The sequence below is a fragment of the Pangasianodon hypophthalmus genome, chromosome 8, assembly GCF_027358585.1.
Source record: "Pangasianodon hypophthalmus isolate fPanHyp1 chromosome 8, fPanHyp1.pri, whole genome shotgun sequence".
NCBI classification, from domain to species: domain Eukaryota; kingdom Metazoa; phylum Chordata; class Actinopteri; order Siluriformes; family Pangasiidae; genus Pangasianodon; species Pangasianodon hypophthalmus.
In genome coordinates this window covers 12873865-12890643 of record NC_069717.1, presented here as the reverse complement: position 1 = coordinate 12890643, position 16779 = coordinate 12873865, and the positions used below count along the sequence as shown (strand labels likewise).

The 16779-nt window shown below is 39.2% G+C and overlaps 1 protein-coding gene across 2 annotated transcripts in view; it reads left to right on the top strand.

The window, feature by feature from the left end:
* sema3gb (sema domain, immunoglobulin domain (Ig), short basic domain, secreted, (semaphorin) 3Gb) overlaps positions 1–16779 on the top strand; it is a 33215-nt gene that overhangs the window by 10570 nt on the left and 5866 nt on the right. For both annotated transcript variants that reach the window (XM_053235898.1, XM_026929503.3), the window contains exons 2-11: positions 3263–3405; positions 13169–13329; positions 14219–14281; positions 14467–14586; positions 14713–14806; positions 14925–15044; positions 15184–15329; positions 16171–16285; positions 16402–16471; positions 16621–16765. In XM_053235898.1, the coding sequence (XP_053091873.1) occupies positions 3294–3405; positions 13169–13329; positions 14219–14281; positions 14467–14586; positions 14713–14806; positions 14925–15044; positions 15184–15329; positions 16171–16285; positions 16402–16471; positions 16621–16765 (1146 nt within the window). In that variant the 5' untranslated portion in view covers positions 3263–3293. The remainder of the gene's footprint in view (positions 1–3262; positions 3406–13168; positions 13330–14218; positions 14282–14466; positions 14587–14712; positions 14807–14924; positions 15045–15183; positions 15330–16170; positions 16286–16401; positions 16472–16620; positions 16766–16779) is intronic.

Genomic DNA, 16779 nt, shown 5'->3' with positions numbered 1-16779 from the left:
TTGCAGCATGTGAGATACCATAGACACACTAACTCTGCCTCCTTTTATAGAGCACAGTTGAATGGCTAGTCTTATTTATCGTAGTTGTTGGTCTTGTTTTGGATTGGTTTCTTTGAGTTTCACAAGATGTCGACTAAATGTGTGTAAATGTGTGTAATTGGTGTGTGTAATTGAAATAAATAAGTAATTTCAACTTAACAGTGTAATCTGTATGTAAAATTGAAGTGACTCATGCCAGTTCTACATTTTTGGTGCCTACCATTTGAAGTTCACATTAGTGAGCCTTTTAATGCAAATTTACAGGATACAAACTGACTGAACTGACTGAATTTTCATGAATACCAAATTTCTTGTGTAAAAGCTCCTGTGAACGATTTCTGAACAAATTTGTTTGTATCCTGACTAATAACTAAGGCCCAAAGTACACATCAGCAACACAATGTGTACAACACTGCCTTCATTAATATTCACCATTCCCCAGATGATGATAGAAAAAACCTAAGAGTTGGAAGTGGGAGAATACACTAGTTTTACTGTCCTGTTTACAGTGAACAAAATTTATTATACAAAAAAATTCAGCCTGTAAACCTAGATTAGATGCCCTTTAATAGCCAGGCCAGCTTACCTGATGATTTACCTGTGTAGGATTGTAGGCTTTTCAGGTGTAAGGTTTCCTTTATAGTTCAGAACTAGCTAAGGCTGTCTTGGGGCCTTTTTCCTCACTTAATGCATGGGAAGGCTTACTAAGCTGCAGCTTTGAGTAATTTATCTGTGTGCATTACTGAGACAGATGGCTCTCATCTTACTGATCTTTTTGTGTGATAAGAGAGTACTATTAACATTAAACACACATTCTTTTGAAAAACGAGCTCATGAAAAATGCTGTCATTGCTGTTGTCTCCTTTCTCAGACTTCTACTCGGAAGATCCTTTAAACCATTCGTTTGTCGGTGGATCTTTTGTCTGAGGACTCCGCATTCCTTATCACAAGACTGACTTGCATTAAAGGGACTACCTTCAACCTTTGTCCAGTTTTTTTGTCAGCAAGCAGGACTTCATTTCGAGCTAACCCTGAAATACAGCCATCACATCAACAAACACCCTTATGTTTGCTCACCACGCATGGGTGAATTGGCGGCACTTTGCAGGGGCAAAGCATCGCCTGAGCAGATAAGGATCTGCTGCTGTTAGATCGCTTGAAGGCTCAGGAATTTTGAATTATTATGTTTTTGATATGAGATGAATAGATGGCCATTTCTTTTTATCAGTCTATCTCTCCATAACTTGGTGCTGAGTTTTAAAACTACACAGTTTTCTATTCTGAATATATATATAACAAGATGAACACAGAACATGTGAATGGCGTTATATGGTTCTTCTTGTTTTGTTGTTGTTTTTTTTTTTTCTTGAAATGACTACTTTGTTTTCTTAGAACTCAGTCTATTCTGAGAGGTCTGTCTGCTCTACGTACTGTACGCCTCTTCATTCTTAGTGTGTGTTCAGGTGTGGTCTCATTACACACAAACACACTCACACGACACACACAGATAATGACACATTCACTGCTACTTGTGGCTCATAATTAGTGAGTAGACATGTGCAGACTTTTAAAGATAGGTATTCTCTAGGCCACACAGAACACACCTTGCTTTTTCAAAGCAAGAAGTCGAGGATATAGGACAGACACATTTATGTTTAGCCCAAAGTTTCCAGTTCTGTAGTGACCATAACCACGGGAAATTTGCAGAGGAAACAGGAGGAGTACCTATAATACTACTGTGGGGAGAAGTCGAGTCTATAGTGTCATATAAGTGACATCCATGTAGCATCTGATGGATAAAAGGAAAACCTTTGAAACACAACTTTCGCCTTCCAGTCAGTCCAGATCTGCAGCTTTATTTATTTATTTTCATAAAGGAATCTTAAAAGCTCTCCAAATGTCTTTTTTGTTTCAGACTTTATCGTGACAGCAAACAGTGAAGAATGTAGTTCGGCAACTGCATTATGCATTATCTCATGTTGTAAATGTTTTAGAAATAAGTTCCCTTATTTATACATGTACTGCATATCAGATTAATTGCTTATTATTCCACTCATCACAAATAAAATAAGACATTGTTCCAGTGTCAAGGGCTCTTTTGAATTATTTATGTAACAGAAATATGCTTTTGGCTTAGGCCTGTTCCAGCACTTTACATTCCACATTTCTTGTTGCTTTTTATAGGTTGTAATGGCCTACTTGCAAAATTTCTTAACCCATTAAAATCCTAGCTTATTCAGTTATTCATAATAAACCCTATTATTCAGTAACCTCCAAGTTATTCAGTACAATGAAACTGATATGAAAGGTATGTAGTTATGAGAGGACTGTAAGTGTGGACCCACAGACAACTCCAGGGGTTAACTTCATTATTAGCTTACATCTAAGCACAGATATGTGCTGCATTGTCTTTGCTCTCTCTTGCAATATGACCGTGGAGACAGAAGCTACAGAGGCCCCCCGTGTTTGTGGTCACCCGCTGGCTGAGACTAAGAGTTTAAGATTTAAAGCAAGGCAGTTTGACAGGGATTTGCCTTGGCTGCTGAATCTAAGAGCCCTTTCAATTTGAAGTGCATCCTTCTATAATCTCTCATGGGAGCGTGTCCCTTTCACAGAAAGGTCTGCTACTCTTTCCCACTAAATCAAGAGCTTTGTTACTGCTCATGCTGTGGAGGGATGGGTTCAAGAGTCATGATTAACAGAAGGTAGAAGACCCAAAAAAGTCTACTACCATGGTTTTGGTAGTAATTTTGAGAAACATCTTTTTTTTTTTTTTTTTTTAATCTTTTGCCTCACTGAAGTCTCTTAAAATTTCTGCTGTGAAGGTTCTAAATCAAGGTATGAAGTTTTGTGTTAAGGCAAAACTTGGTGCACCCTAAAGCACCCTGGGAAGATGTCAGGCAATATATAGTTAACACGCCCCCTTTAAGGCTTTGGTTCATTTTTGTGTTACATTTAGAACCTTCATATGGCAGGAGGGAGAGGCTGTGCGTCACGTGCGCGCTGACCTGTGCGTGGCCTGTAATTTGGTTCAGTGCCTTTCAGAGGGTGTGTTCAACTTTCTAGTTAATCTCTAAGACTGGAAGCTTTTTACAAAACTGCTCCTGCTTAATGGTGCTTGTTGATTTATGGAAACTTACTGGAAACTCAAAAGCTACACACGACTGTTGTTTAGTGTGTTTGCCAGGAACTTTTCCTGAACTTCTCTTGTGCCACCTTGCAGGTCTCGGAAGGTTAACTCTGCTGTCATTTCCATGGAGACGACCCGGGCCCTCCTCCCATTCCTCCTCCTCTTACTGAGTGTGTGTGTGCACAGTTGTCATGGCAACCTCCGCCCGACCCCCAGAGTGTATCTGCCTTACAAAGGTGAGCATGGTTTCTGTTTACTATTGCACACATGACAGAAGAGAAATCTTTGATTTCTCTTAATACATCAAATTAACATTTGAACACCTCCCTACTCATCATATTTAATTTAATTTATATGGAACCAGCTTTGTAATTTAACGAAGCAGCTGTAATGTATTGACCAACTCTACAGTAGATTAGGTTCATACAAGAGTGCATGTTCTGAGAATAATTGCTCTGTTTGTTTCTGCTACTAATTGTCGAAGACACTGCATGTAGGAAAAGAAATTTTCTTCATTAAACATACTTGAACGAACCATATATATAGGATTTTCTGTTAAGGAAATGTTTTTTCCTTGGCGCGTCTGTGACAACCATCATCTATTGCCGAGTTTTGCAGCATGACAGTTTTTCACCTCTATATTCACTACACGGTGCCTTCTCTCACACACACTCCCTGCCTATCGCTTTCTGTCCTTCTGTGGCAGAGTGTATCACCAGCATGCCTCATCGCCCAATTAATGCTCTAGAGAAGTGACTACCCATCATCCCCCCTGCATGTTGACGTGTCACTGTGGGGCACAAAGAGAGTCATGCAGAGAGAGGAGCGTTTGATGTTAAAAAGTCTCTCACAATGCCATTAGAATTTATCACTATAGGGCTGCTTATACACAAAAGGGTGGAGAATAATGCCACACTTTAGTTGCTGAAAAGGTGTTTGTTCTGCACAATTAAGTGACATTTGTCACAGCTAAATACAGACACATTTATGCAACTGCCTGTAGCCCTAAGCATCTAACACTGGCTTGGCAGCCAGTAGGTCAGATACTGGCATGAATATGCTCTTAGTTCTTAGAAGCAATAATACATATATACACACCCACACACTCACACTCATGCGCAATGCACTCAGCTCATTGTCTGTCTCTGGACTCTATGACTTTTTGATCAAATGTTTCTTTGACTAGGCACACCACACATTTACACAGACGCACATACACACTTGCAGTCCTCACAGGGGATTTGAATGCAGGACCTGTTGGCATTGTGCCAGGCTGCAGGCAGAGCCCTGGCTTAATGTGGCATCCTGATCCCAGGACACTGGCCTTCACATGTAACCTTAGACCAAGGAAGAGATGAAGAGGAATATGATGGATAAACAGAATTTAAAAATGAAGGCAGAGAGGTTAACAAAGGAGAGAAATCATGTTTAATTTGTGAGAAGCAGAAGATACTGGATTTAGGAAAAAAGATAAAGTGCCAAAACAGAATGGCAGAGATGAACTGTAGAATAAATTGGATGGAAGAAGAAGAAAGGTCTAGAGGTAGGGGACAATGTGCACTGAGAGAGAGCGAGACAGAGAGACAGAGAAAGGGGAGAGAGGACGGGGAAACAGAGAAGATAAATATGGAAGAGGGAATCGTGGGAGGGAACTGAAAGGAGAGGACTGATGAGCAGCCCAGAGGCATGAGAGATGGAGGTTGAGGTAGAGAGAAGGACAGAGAAGGGGTGTGTGTGTGTGTGTGTGTGTGTGTGTGTGTGTGTGTGCGCACAAGTGGGGAATGTTTGTGCGCAGATATGTGTGTAAAAGTTACAGAGGATCTGTGGTTGTGTGCACACTATGGCCCAAGTTTTGAGCAGATTTCAGCACACAGAATGGATATAAACGAGTCTGTGTTTGATTAATGAAACTGGGGTGCAGCATCAAAACAAACTGTGGTTTGAGCACAAATGATGAATCAACTGTGTGGACACAAGCTCTCACTAGTCTCTTATTATGCATGCAAATGACACACCCTAATTTACCTTCAAGTAAGAGATGTCCAAGATCCGTGGAAAAAGTACTCAGAAGGGAAAATATAAATTTCAGTGACTATGTGCTTTTATCTGAGTCTGCTGCAAATAGAACAGTTATGCAAAAGTCCACCCTTTAAAAAAGCTGTATACAGCCATAATCTGATAGAAAACTGAACCTCACCTGCATGTAATATGAACTATTTATAGCGAGGTTTTTATTTTTAATTTTTGTAGAACTCAAATAGCTGATTTAATTAGCTGAAGTCTGATTTAATTAAAGATTTAATTTAAGGGCAGATTTAATTAAAGAATGAATTAAAACTTGGTGGTCAAGTTTCCTTACTTCCTCAACAAATCCTTAGTTCATCCACACAAAGCAATTAATAAAACACAGAAAATGATTCATACTTACAAATTATGTTTGTAATTACGTATGAGGTTCACCTTCCTGTTTGAGATTATCAATGTTATTTGCCATATTTACTGTTATTACTTACTCTCCTTGTTATAATCGCTGATGATGCTGATATAGATTTTGATTATTTAACTGCAGATCAAGCATTTTCAGGTTGTTTGATCATACACATACCCAAAAGATGAAATTTTTGATCATTTTTGATTGATAAGAAAACTGATGGTGAAATTTGCGTATACTTGTTTTACTATCACATTTGTCTATATGCAGAGTTGATGAGTAAAGGGTTATACATGTATTTGCGATGTTCTGTGAGCTGTACGTACAGTATGTGTGTGTGTGTGTGTGTGTGTGTGTGTTTGTGTGAGAGAGGTTAATTATGAACATGGTCTGACTGGAGGTATTGTGTGCGAAGGTGACAGTGGAACAGATCCCTGTTCTGAGAAATGGGATAGGCTTGTGTAGTTGCCAGAGTATTATTAGCCTGTGCGGTTGCTGTGTTTAGCCGAGCACAGGGAAGCCCCCCAGAGCACGCAGGCACCTGACGCCAGCAACCTGCTCTGGTATGGCGCACACACACACACATACACACACATACACACACACACACACACACACATACACACACATGCTGAGCTTCAGCTGGTGTCATCCAGCTCCCGTCTGAATCAATGTAGGTTTATTTGTAACCAAGTAACTAAGCAATGTCAGAAACTTGTACTGGGTTTACATATCCCTCCAACCCCCGTAGGCTTCTAATGGACAGATTGAGATATAGCAGGCCTGGTGTCTCTTTCTGGAATGAAGCCCTTTTCCCAGATTGCCTGACGCCACAGGACTGATAGTGACGCTCCCTTGGAAATGTGGGAAACAGCTTTGGAAAGTAGAAAGACATGCATATGCTCAATAACTGGAAAAACGAGCAGGATTAATAGCTGAGAGTTCAGAAATAGCCTTATGGGAAAGGTTTTTTTTTCTGATGAATCTTCTAATGTCAGAACTCAAGTCTTTCAGCTCTAGTACAGTGGTTTGGATGAGAACAGAGGGATAGTGATGTAAAAAACATTTTACAGCACAGTTGCTGAAAGTACAGCAGCTTTAGATCTCTATCATAGAGCAAGAAGAAGAGTGACAAGACAGTGATAAAAACTGAGGGCTAACACTGATTTTATATCTTGTATAAAACTTATAGATGTCTCTCAATGTGATGATGGACTTTTCTGTGTAATATGTTTGTTGTGCTACATTTGCAGTGAGATGCTAATGCAAAGATTACAGATTATCCACTGATGGGTTTCCTGAGCATATCGTAACCAAATATTTGGACAGACAGTTTGTTTCCATAATTGGGAACTTTAATACGAAGAGAGGTCTGAAACAGCAACAATCTCAATAGGTCAGTGCATCTGACCTGTTTTATATTGTTTCCCAAGAGAAACTCTGAAGAATGCTACACAAATCTAACCCTGTGCTGTGTCCTTCTTGTAAAATCTGCTTTAGAAGACATTGGCCTTTTAAAGTTAAGTATTTAAATTTAGTCATTAGTTTTAGTCAAGATCATCCAAGATCTAAAATTATTACCCAAACAACAAAATTTGTCAGAGCTGTAGAAAATATAGACTCGCGTGGACCTTCATGGCATTTTATGGCATGTTTCCATGTGTTCTGGCCTCCAGCCAGCTCTACTGGCCAGCAGCCACTAATTCAACTCAGAGTGCTTATACTGTTTAAAAAATATTACAGATTAGTGATAGAGTGCTAATCATCACACCACGAAGTGCTGCTCATTACTTATTTGGGCCTATCAAATCTGAGTAAAAAATGTAGAGTAATAATACATATTTCTAATATATTGTTTGTATCCCTAAGAGGGAAATTGTAGCGATGATATGAGACCTAAGAGACTGCTTTAATGGTTTCCTTTGCTGATAAACTGATGAATTGGTTGGTACTGCCTACAGTGAAACAGCTATAAAGATGGGTCTGCAGCTGGAGTTTAGACTAGGCTCAGCTTAGCATTTACCAAAAGAAACATACAGAGACGTGGACTGTTTTCTGCACTTTTTAAACAGTCGGAATCTGCTTTCTGACCTGATTAAACTGTAGACATAGCAGTGAAGGTATGTTTCCTTTCCTGCTGAAAACCAGATTGTAATGTCAGATTTAAGGACTATTAAAGATAGCTTTCTCTTCATAATAATGTAAATACTTTGCAGTCGGTTTGCTAAGGTTAGGACCATAAACACATTTCTTAATAAATATAATATCATAATTCCACTATGTTTAAACTGAAGTATTTAGGCTTTTCAGACTCGCTGTTACATTGCAGGCATCAGTAGGGTTTTTAATTATGTGGAAACTGCCCTGCCCTATAATTCACATAGTCCTTGAACTGTGTACAGTCTGTCACTTTGTATTAAGGCAGATTTTGTTTTGGTCACATATACAGTACATTGAATTGCCAGTTCTTTGGCCATTTCATCTAATAACTCTATTATAGATAGATTTTGACTGTAGCCCATCTGTTGCTTTTCGCAGTTTGTAAGCCCCCCTCTGTCCGGTCCATCAGGACTACTGCTGACCAGGTTTTATTTAGGTTTATTTAGTGGACCATTCTTAGCACATAAGTGGTAGTCTTAAGGTGGTCCCTTTCCATTGGTGGATGGAGTAAATGGCTGAAAATGTGAATGATAACAAGTGGTTATTACTGTCACCAATTGTATGCACCTATAGGTGTTCTTAATAAATACAATGTAGTGCCCTAGTGGGCATGCCATTAAAACCTTGTGCTCTTGAATCAAGTGCCAGTTTGCACTTGAATTCCGGGAGCATAATAAGCTTTAATGACCTACTTAGCAAAAGCTCTACACAGTTTGTCATGTGTTGCACATTATTATTAATCATTATTGTGTATGTGTGTGTATGTGAGAGAGAGAGAGAGAGAGAGAGTGTGCTAAGTGTGTATACCATGTGACTGTGTGAACTGGGATATTAGCAGGGCATATTTTTGTAAGAAGTTTAAAGTTGCAAGTTAAAACATGCATGTTGGTTTCTCTCCAATTATGATTATGAACGATAGATTTAAGGTATGGGACATAAATCCAGATAATGAAAGAGCATGTGTGCTACATGGAATTATACATAAATGGAAAGAAACACGAAATGCTGTGTGAGAAATTCTGCTTCATGCCTTAGAGCATATCCCTCCACCCTGCCCCAGAAATGAGTCACCTCCAGCTGGTTATTTCAGTTCCAGGTGAAAAACATTTTGTATAATTATAACCGCAAATACACTCTTGGCTGTCAGGGGTAATATACGCAGTCACTAAACTTATACCTTGTCAGTGTTATCATCTCAGTTTTAATATTTAATATTACTCCTTATACTTATCAATTTACTGTATTTAAACTATTCCTCTCCTTGTGCTAAAGTTGAGTTCTTCAGCTCCAAGAGGGTCTGGCTCCTCAAGAGGAGTGTGTGTGTGTGTGTGTGTGTGGGTGTGGGTGTGTGGGTGGAAAATGTGACCACTTTTGTTCTCCATAAATGAATCGCATTACACCAGCTTTTGGCTGGTGGATTTAACTCTGGCACCGGTTAGTACACACACACGCACATGCACACAGACACTAATAGACACCTTAGACAAGGCAAGTTAGCAAATATTTTGATAATCAGATTCATAAACATGGCTCCCCCCCAAACCCTCACTTTGCTGTTACTTAATAAATATCTACTACTAGATATTTAAAATATAATGCACATTTTTCCACTGCCCATAGACAGGTACATACAGTCTGCTCCATATGGTTTTGTTCAGTGGAGTTTATTTGAGGGCAGATCTGCTTACTTTTAGGCCAATTATGCTTCCATGTATTCATCGCCTGTCAGGCTTTCACTCTTAGCCTACTTTCTTTCATCACACATCACACACTGGCACTCTGAACTGAACTAAAGTTTCTTAATGGCTGATGAATTGCGCCAAATCAGCAGAAAAACAGTGCACCCATGATGTCATCTCTTTCGTTGTGCTCATATGACTCTAAGATTTTGCGCACACACACACACACACACGCACACACAAACACACACACGTTTTTCGTAATATCCTTGTGAGGACCTAATTATTAATGCATCTAGTTAATGTTATGTCTCCCCCTAAATCTAACTCTAACCTTAACCACAGTAACCAAAAGAAATCATTTTGCTCTTTTAGTTGCACAATGAAAACTGTTTTGTTGTCCCCCACAAGGTCCCCCCACAAGGTCAAAACTGTTAGATATTACTTCCTTATGGGCACATGTGGTATCCAGCAAAATATTAAAACATTACTGTAGCTACTTAATACTATGTCTACACTTATCCATCTAACCCTAACCTTAATCTCAGCAATGAACTGTTCAAATACTTAAATGACTAAACTGTGTGTAAATATAGATCAGAGGTGTCATAAGAGGGGTCATGCACTGTGACTTATCTGAGTTCAGAGGCCACTGAACGTCAGCCAGCCCAAAAACATTCTGTGAAGCTACATGAGCAGTCACATGCTTTGTGCTTATTTGACTGCATACGTAGCAGACTAGGAGATGTCAAAGTATGGATTAAAGGAGTTTAGACTGGTGTCACTGACTCAGATAAATGAGAAAAGGAAGATGAATATGCATTTAAGAAAAATGTATACAAGTATAGATGAACATTAAACACAGATTACATGTTTAGTGAACACAGAATGGCTTGGTTTTCATATAATGGTAGCAGAGAAATTACACATTACCAGAGTATGAAATGAACAACTTTCATTCACTCCTGGTTAAGAGATTCTGCATCATGTCCATCTCATCCTCTCCTAGTTACAGGTTTTAGTAAAAACATATACAGATCTGGGCGGTTTGGCCTGTTCTTTGCAGGCGGGAGCTTGACCTTCTGCCCTTCCCTTACCCAAAGATAGTGGATTTTGTGGGTAAGGCCTGTTGGACAGGGATGAGAAGAGGGCTCTGAGAATAGCACGATGGCGTCAGGAATGCCGGGAGTGCCAGTAAGATTGTGAACATGGCTGGAGGATCACCCATATAGCTGCCAGAGGGAGACACACACACACCCACACACACACACACACACACACACACACACACACATACACACACTATCAGCACACTTCGCCACCTAGTTAGAGCACCAAGAAGAACATCAAACACACAGCCAGAAGCTTGCACTCTTACACACTCATATAATTCTTTATGGATGTGAGATTTTAAATGGCACTGGCATTGTAAACAAAATTAGTATATATGGTGTACATATATGTTGATAATAAAATATATATAATGTTTAGAATTTCAATGCCTTTTTTAATAAAGTAAAAACCTTGAGTATGGATGTCACATTGTTTACAATCACAACAGTTCAGAACATGGCGACTATAATAAATGGTCGATGCTCAGTTGTCCACCTGCATTTTCCACCTGAGCTGGAACAAATCCCCTCCTGCGCTATGATTAGCTAGTAGTTCTTACTCACAATCAATGCTAATTGGATGTCCCACACTGAAAGAGTGGAACCTGAGGAGTATTGTATGTTATGTTTTTTTTTTTTTAATCCTACCCATGGTAATACAGTCACTGTGACAGTACTGACCTACAAGTATGTTATATTAAATAACGTTCATGTGGAGCAGTTTTATGATTCCGCTGTGTCATACGCATTATCTGAAATCTAATCAACAAAAGAACCAAGTGTATGGAAGTGACCTTCTCACCACTACCACTAATTCTATTTCTATTTATTCACTGAACTCTGGTTGAGTCAGGTTATTATTTGGGAGGAAGCTCAGCAATCCTCTGAGCTCAAAGGGCAGTATGGTATGAGGTTAACATGAAGTAATTTATAGGTTTGGTCCATGTCACCCTTTCTCTGTGCTAAACATGCACTTCCACTTGTACTCGTAGAGGGCAACGATGTCAGCACCTCTTCATAACCCCAGATTTATATCTAAAGCCAACCAGCTTGTCCCCACCCCACCCTCCAGCCATTTCTCTCTTTGTCTTTCTTGCTTCCTCTATAAATTGACCTCGAGTCACATGATACCTCTATGACATTATTACTTGTCTGGGCTTTGTAATATAAAACTATGTGTACATTTGTGGTAACAAAAAACATCTGCTTAAAAAAATCACAGTGTATATGCCAGAGGAAGAAAAAGCTCTGAGAGCACAGAAAGGGACAGTTTAGCGTGCAGCCATCCAGCATACTCAGACAGCTGAACTCATCTTTCATCTCCGCACCTGCTCCGGTCCCTTGTTCCCACTCAGCATTAGAGACAGAGGGACTCAGCAAGAGGCGCACAGACACGGAGAGAGGATAGCACTGAAATGACTGCCACCTGCTGTATGACAGAGAGAAATGAAGCTGTATCTGTATGCATAAGATTAAAGCGTTTGATCCTCAAACCAAGCGTGCTGATATAGGAACAGATTCTTGTTGTGTTGATACTAATCCCAGTCTCACTAATCCCAGAATCAGAAAAGCTTTGTGAAGGTTTAGCTGTTTTACTCTTCGTGGTTTCTGCACTAACGTTCTGTAATGTTCTGTTCAGTTCAAAATGGCCCATTATGCCAAAAATGCCATATTTTTCCTCTTAACTTTACAAGCACCTGCTGTTTATATTGTTGGCAAGTGAGATTAGAAAGGTATTAGCAGTGACAGCTGGACATGATATTAGAAGTGAGGGCTAAAACCTAATGTCTGTCAATAGCTTGACAGTGAAACTATTAAGGTTGAGCAATGCATTATATCACAAGGTCTGAGATAGCCGTGTTTCCTCCAAATACCTAACATGGCAAACAGAAAAACTGTAACCCTTGCGTTCAAACTGAAAAATGCAAAATTTTATAGTTCTTTGATCAGTCCTTTTGTGTTATTTATACATTGATTGAACAATGTGTGTTTAGTCTGACTACTTTTTGTTTCTCCTCTAAAGGCATTTTGTGAGAAAAAGGATGATGGAGTAAATAATCCACCTTGTTCGTGCTCATTATACCTGCAGCTGTATTTCACTGGAACCTTCTCAATCACTGCTGATGACATGCATGCATGAGTAGAAAAAGTATCAGCCCAAATGAAGATCTAGGGGCATTTCACCCTGTGTAATCACTTGACAGGATTGTCACTGATATGATGTCTAAATATACAGTCTGTGATAGAAATAAATCAGCCCCAGCGTCATTTCTTCATAGCATTCTTTGTACTTTTCTCCATTGCTGGTGCTGTAATGTCTGGTTGTACAAAAGTCCAAAATAATCCACTTCAAGACATTTGTTAACAGAATATAATCTAACATTGATATGTTTTTTATCTTTGGAAGACAGGGAGGGCTTAGTCCTGCTTGCCCATTTATACCAACTGTCTGCAAATGCTACACTTGTATGAATACAAAATCTAAAAATATGTCAACAGTACATTCACTGTTAAATAGTTAACAGAAGCCAAAGGCAGCCACAAGTACCCTTGACTGCCTTATTATATTATGAAACCACTGGGATTGAAATGCTCAAAACTGAATTTTCCTCCACAGAGCTGCTGGAAACGAGGACCATCCGGCCATTCAGCTTCTCCTTCAACACCAGCGACTACCGAATCCTCCACATGGACCAGGACCAGGGCCGCCTTTACCTAGGCAGCTGCGAATATATAGTCTCCCTGGACATGCAGAACATCAACAAGGAGCCACTCATTGTAATTCACGTTTGCAAGAGTCAATATATTAGTCACTGAATTGAACTGAATAAGCAGTGTTTATCAGATAATACACATATCAGATTAACATTGCAACAGTTGGGTGCAGTTGTTTCCATACTCTTATGACATATTAAAAAGACGAGCATATTTTAACCAACAAGACATTCAGTGTGTTAGCTTTTACAAATGTTCCTTCAATATCAGACGTAACAACAGTATTGAGAATATGTATGTTACGGTATTAGTTATAGAAAAAATTCATCTTTCTTAATGGGATATAAATATTTTCACACAATTTACATGCCCAGCCTTTGCCTGTATGACTGCCGAAACCTTTTCATATACTCTGAGCAACTTTTGAATCCTGTCAGTTGTAGTATTGACCCCATCCACCCTACCCCACCCGCATTCTCCCCTACATCAAATTTCATAAGCAGCCTTCCTCAAAAATTCACATTCTTTCTGTTGTTGATTTGTAACTATTTTTCTGTTCATTTTGCCTTACATTTGGATTGTTGACTTCTATATATATTTTTGCAAATAATTTGTTAAAACAGAGATAGATTTTCCTTTTTATCTTTTTTTCATACAGAAACCATGTCGAATGCAAACATTAGCAATGAATTGTATATTAATAACATAATTGTCATACACTGTTTGCTGTGATATAAATGTATATATAGTATATAAAGTATTTCATTTGATTTCATGTAAATGTAGTCATAAGAGGAAGTAGGAGCAGAATCGTAACCCTACTCCTTAACCTTAACCTTTGTAACTTTTCATACAAATTGAGTTGTACAAAAAATATGTATTATTACAATTACAGTGTGTGCACACAAATTATCCTATGTAGTGTAGTGAGTAACTCAGTGTTTGATCCTAGATCCACTGGCCTGCTACTGCCCAAAGAAAAGCAGAGTGCAAGATGGCAGGAAAAGGAGGACAAGTAAGTCTACATTAATCCTAGGCCTTTCTGTGAATGAATGCTTAGCTGTAGGCACAAGTGAATGACTAATTATAGCTCACTGTCTGGTTTTGGGGTTTTGATGACCTTTCCATGTGTGGGTGAGTGATGAAATGAGTTCTCCTAAGGCATGATAAGATACTCATCATTTCTTCCTCTTCTTACAGGGAGAGTGTGCAAACTTTGTGCGCCTGATCGAGCCATGGAACAGGACTCATTTGTACACATGTGGCACTGGAGCTTACAAGCCCATCTGCACCTTTGTCAACAGAGGCTGGAGGGCTGAGGTGTGCACATACACACACACATACCCACATATGAGGCCTATATACAACATCATTCAGCGTTTTAAAACTCATTGTTCTGTCACAGTAAAAGCCTGGTGATCATCCTGACTATGTGCTTGTGTTCAGGAATACCTCTTCCGACTGGTGCCTGGCTACGTGGACTCTGGAAAGGGAAAATGCCCCTATGATCCACGCCAAGAAAATGCTGCCGCTCTAATCAGTGAGTCTTCTCTCACTCCCTTTCTCCCCTCTTCCTCTGAAATTAGCTGCTATGGCAGAGTCATGCTTCATTAACATTGATTGATTTTTGTCTCCACACCGTTCTCTGCCTTTGCCAGATGGGAACCTGTATGCTGGAGTGCACGTAGACTTCATGGGCACAGACCCAGCCATATTCAGGACTCTAGGAGACAGACCTGCAGTCAGGACAGAACAGTATGACTCACGGTGGCTTAACGGTAGGATGTGAACAGAGAGAGGATGTATTTCCAGAGCAAAAACAAACATGGATATTAAGTATAAATGTATAGGAGTGATGCTGAGTTTATATCTGTTCAGGTTTTAACAGTTACCTTTATCATACTCTCTTTCTCTTAGAACCCGTGTTTGTAAAAATCCAGAAAATTCCAGACAGTACAGAGAAGAATGATGATAAGCTGTATTTTTTCTTTCGGGAAAAGAGTTTGGATGCAGCAGGAGGCAGCACCCCCAGTGTGTTGGCCAGAGTGGGCAGAGTTTGTCTGGTGAGAACTTGTACAAACAGAACTGCTAAGACATTTTATTTTGATTATGACATATAATCTTCATTCCCTTAAAAAACAAATTTAAGGAAGTTTTCTTTTATTTTAATCTTCCTACCTAAAGACTAAAACACTCAAAACATATACTGCATAATCACTCATAACATACAAAAGAACTAAAACAGTTATAACACACATGAATTAAGGACCATAACACTCAATATATAAATGATTTAACTCATAACATACACAAGACATAAAGAATCAACATATACTGTACATGACTTAAGGACTAAAATACTCATAACATACAGTATAGAGTACATGACTTAAGGACATGGAACTAAAACACTCATAATATATGCATAACCTAAGGATTTCAACTTTCATAACACATTCATAACAGATGCATGACTTAAGGACTAAAACATTCAGAGCATATACATGACTTAAGGACAGAGGACTAAAACACTAACATGAAAAAAGCAATTACATACATGACTTAAGAACTAAAACAGTCATAACAAAAATGATCTTTACGGCTTTGATACTAAATGGATAAAAGATCATTTTTGGACACAAACCCTGAAGGAGGCAGAGTTCCCCCACTTTTGGTTTATGTGAACAGCAAGTGGAGATCCAGTACTGTATTGCTCATGGAAGTATATTATCATGTCATAATGTTTATAATAATAATGAAGATGCAGTTTCACACTATTTTATAGAAAAGGGCTTTAATGTATGCCTTTGGTCCATGATTCATTAACTGTTGAGGAAATAACATTAGATTATGTATTATATTTCAAAATGAATAGGTTATATATCTCTCTTTTTTTTCCCTTAGAACGATGATGGGGGTCAAAGGTCTCTGGTAAATAAGTGGACAACTTTCCTGAAGGCACGTCTGGTCTGTTCTGTAATTGGGACAGATGGAGTCGAGACATATTTTGATGAACTAAGTAAGTAAGACTGCCCCCTATCCCCCCCCCCCCCCTTTTTTTTCCCGTGAGTGCTACAATGAGATGTGTTGCTTTTCTGGATCCACTGGAGTGACAGATTAATGTTTTATGTTCAGGGGACGTCTTCATTCAGCGGACTAATGATGAACGCAATCCCATGGTGTACGCTCTGTTCTCCACTGCTGGGTAAGGACTGAGCAGGAATTTATTAACTGCACCTTTTCAAATCATCATGTCACCGTGGCCTGTGTTACTTGTTAGATGTCCACAGTGTGTAAGACTACAGTGGAATGGTGACAAGGGTCTCTCTGCTTTCTCTCACTCTCTCTTTATAGGTCTGTATTTAAAGGTTCAGCAGTATGTGTGTACTCCATGTCTGATATCAGAAATGTCTTTAATGGACCCTTTTCTCATAAACATGGGCACAATTACCAGTGGACACCTTACACTGGAAAGATTCCTTACCCACGCCCCGGGACGGTGAGTGCCAACAT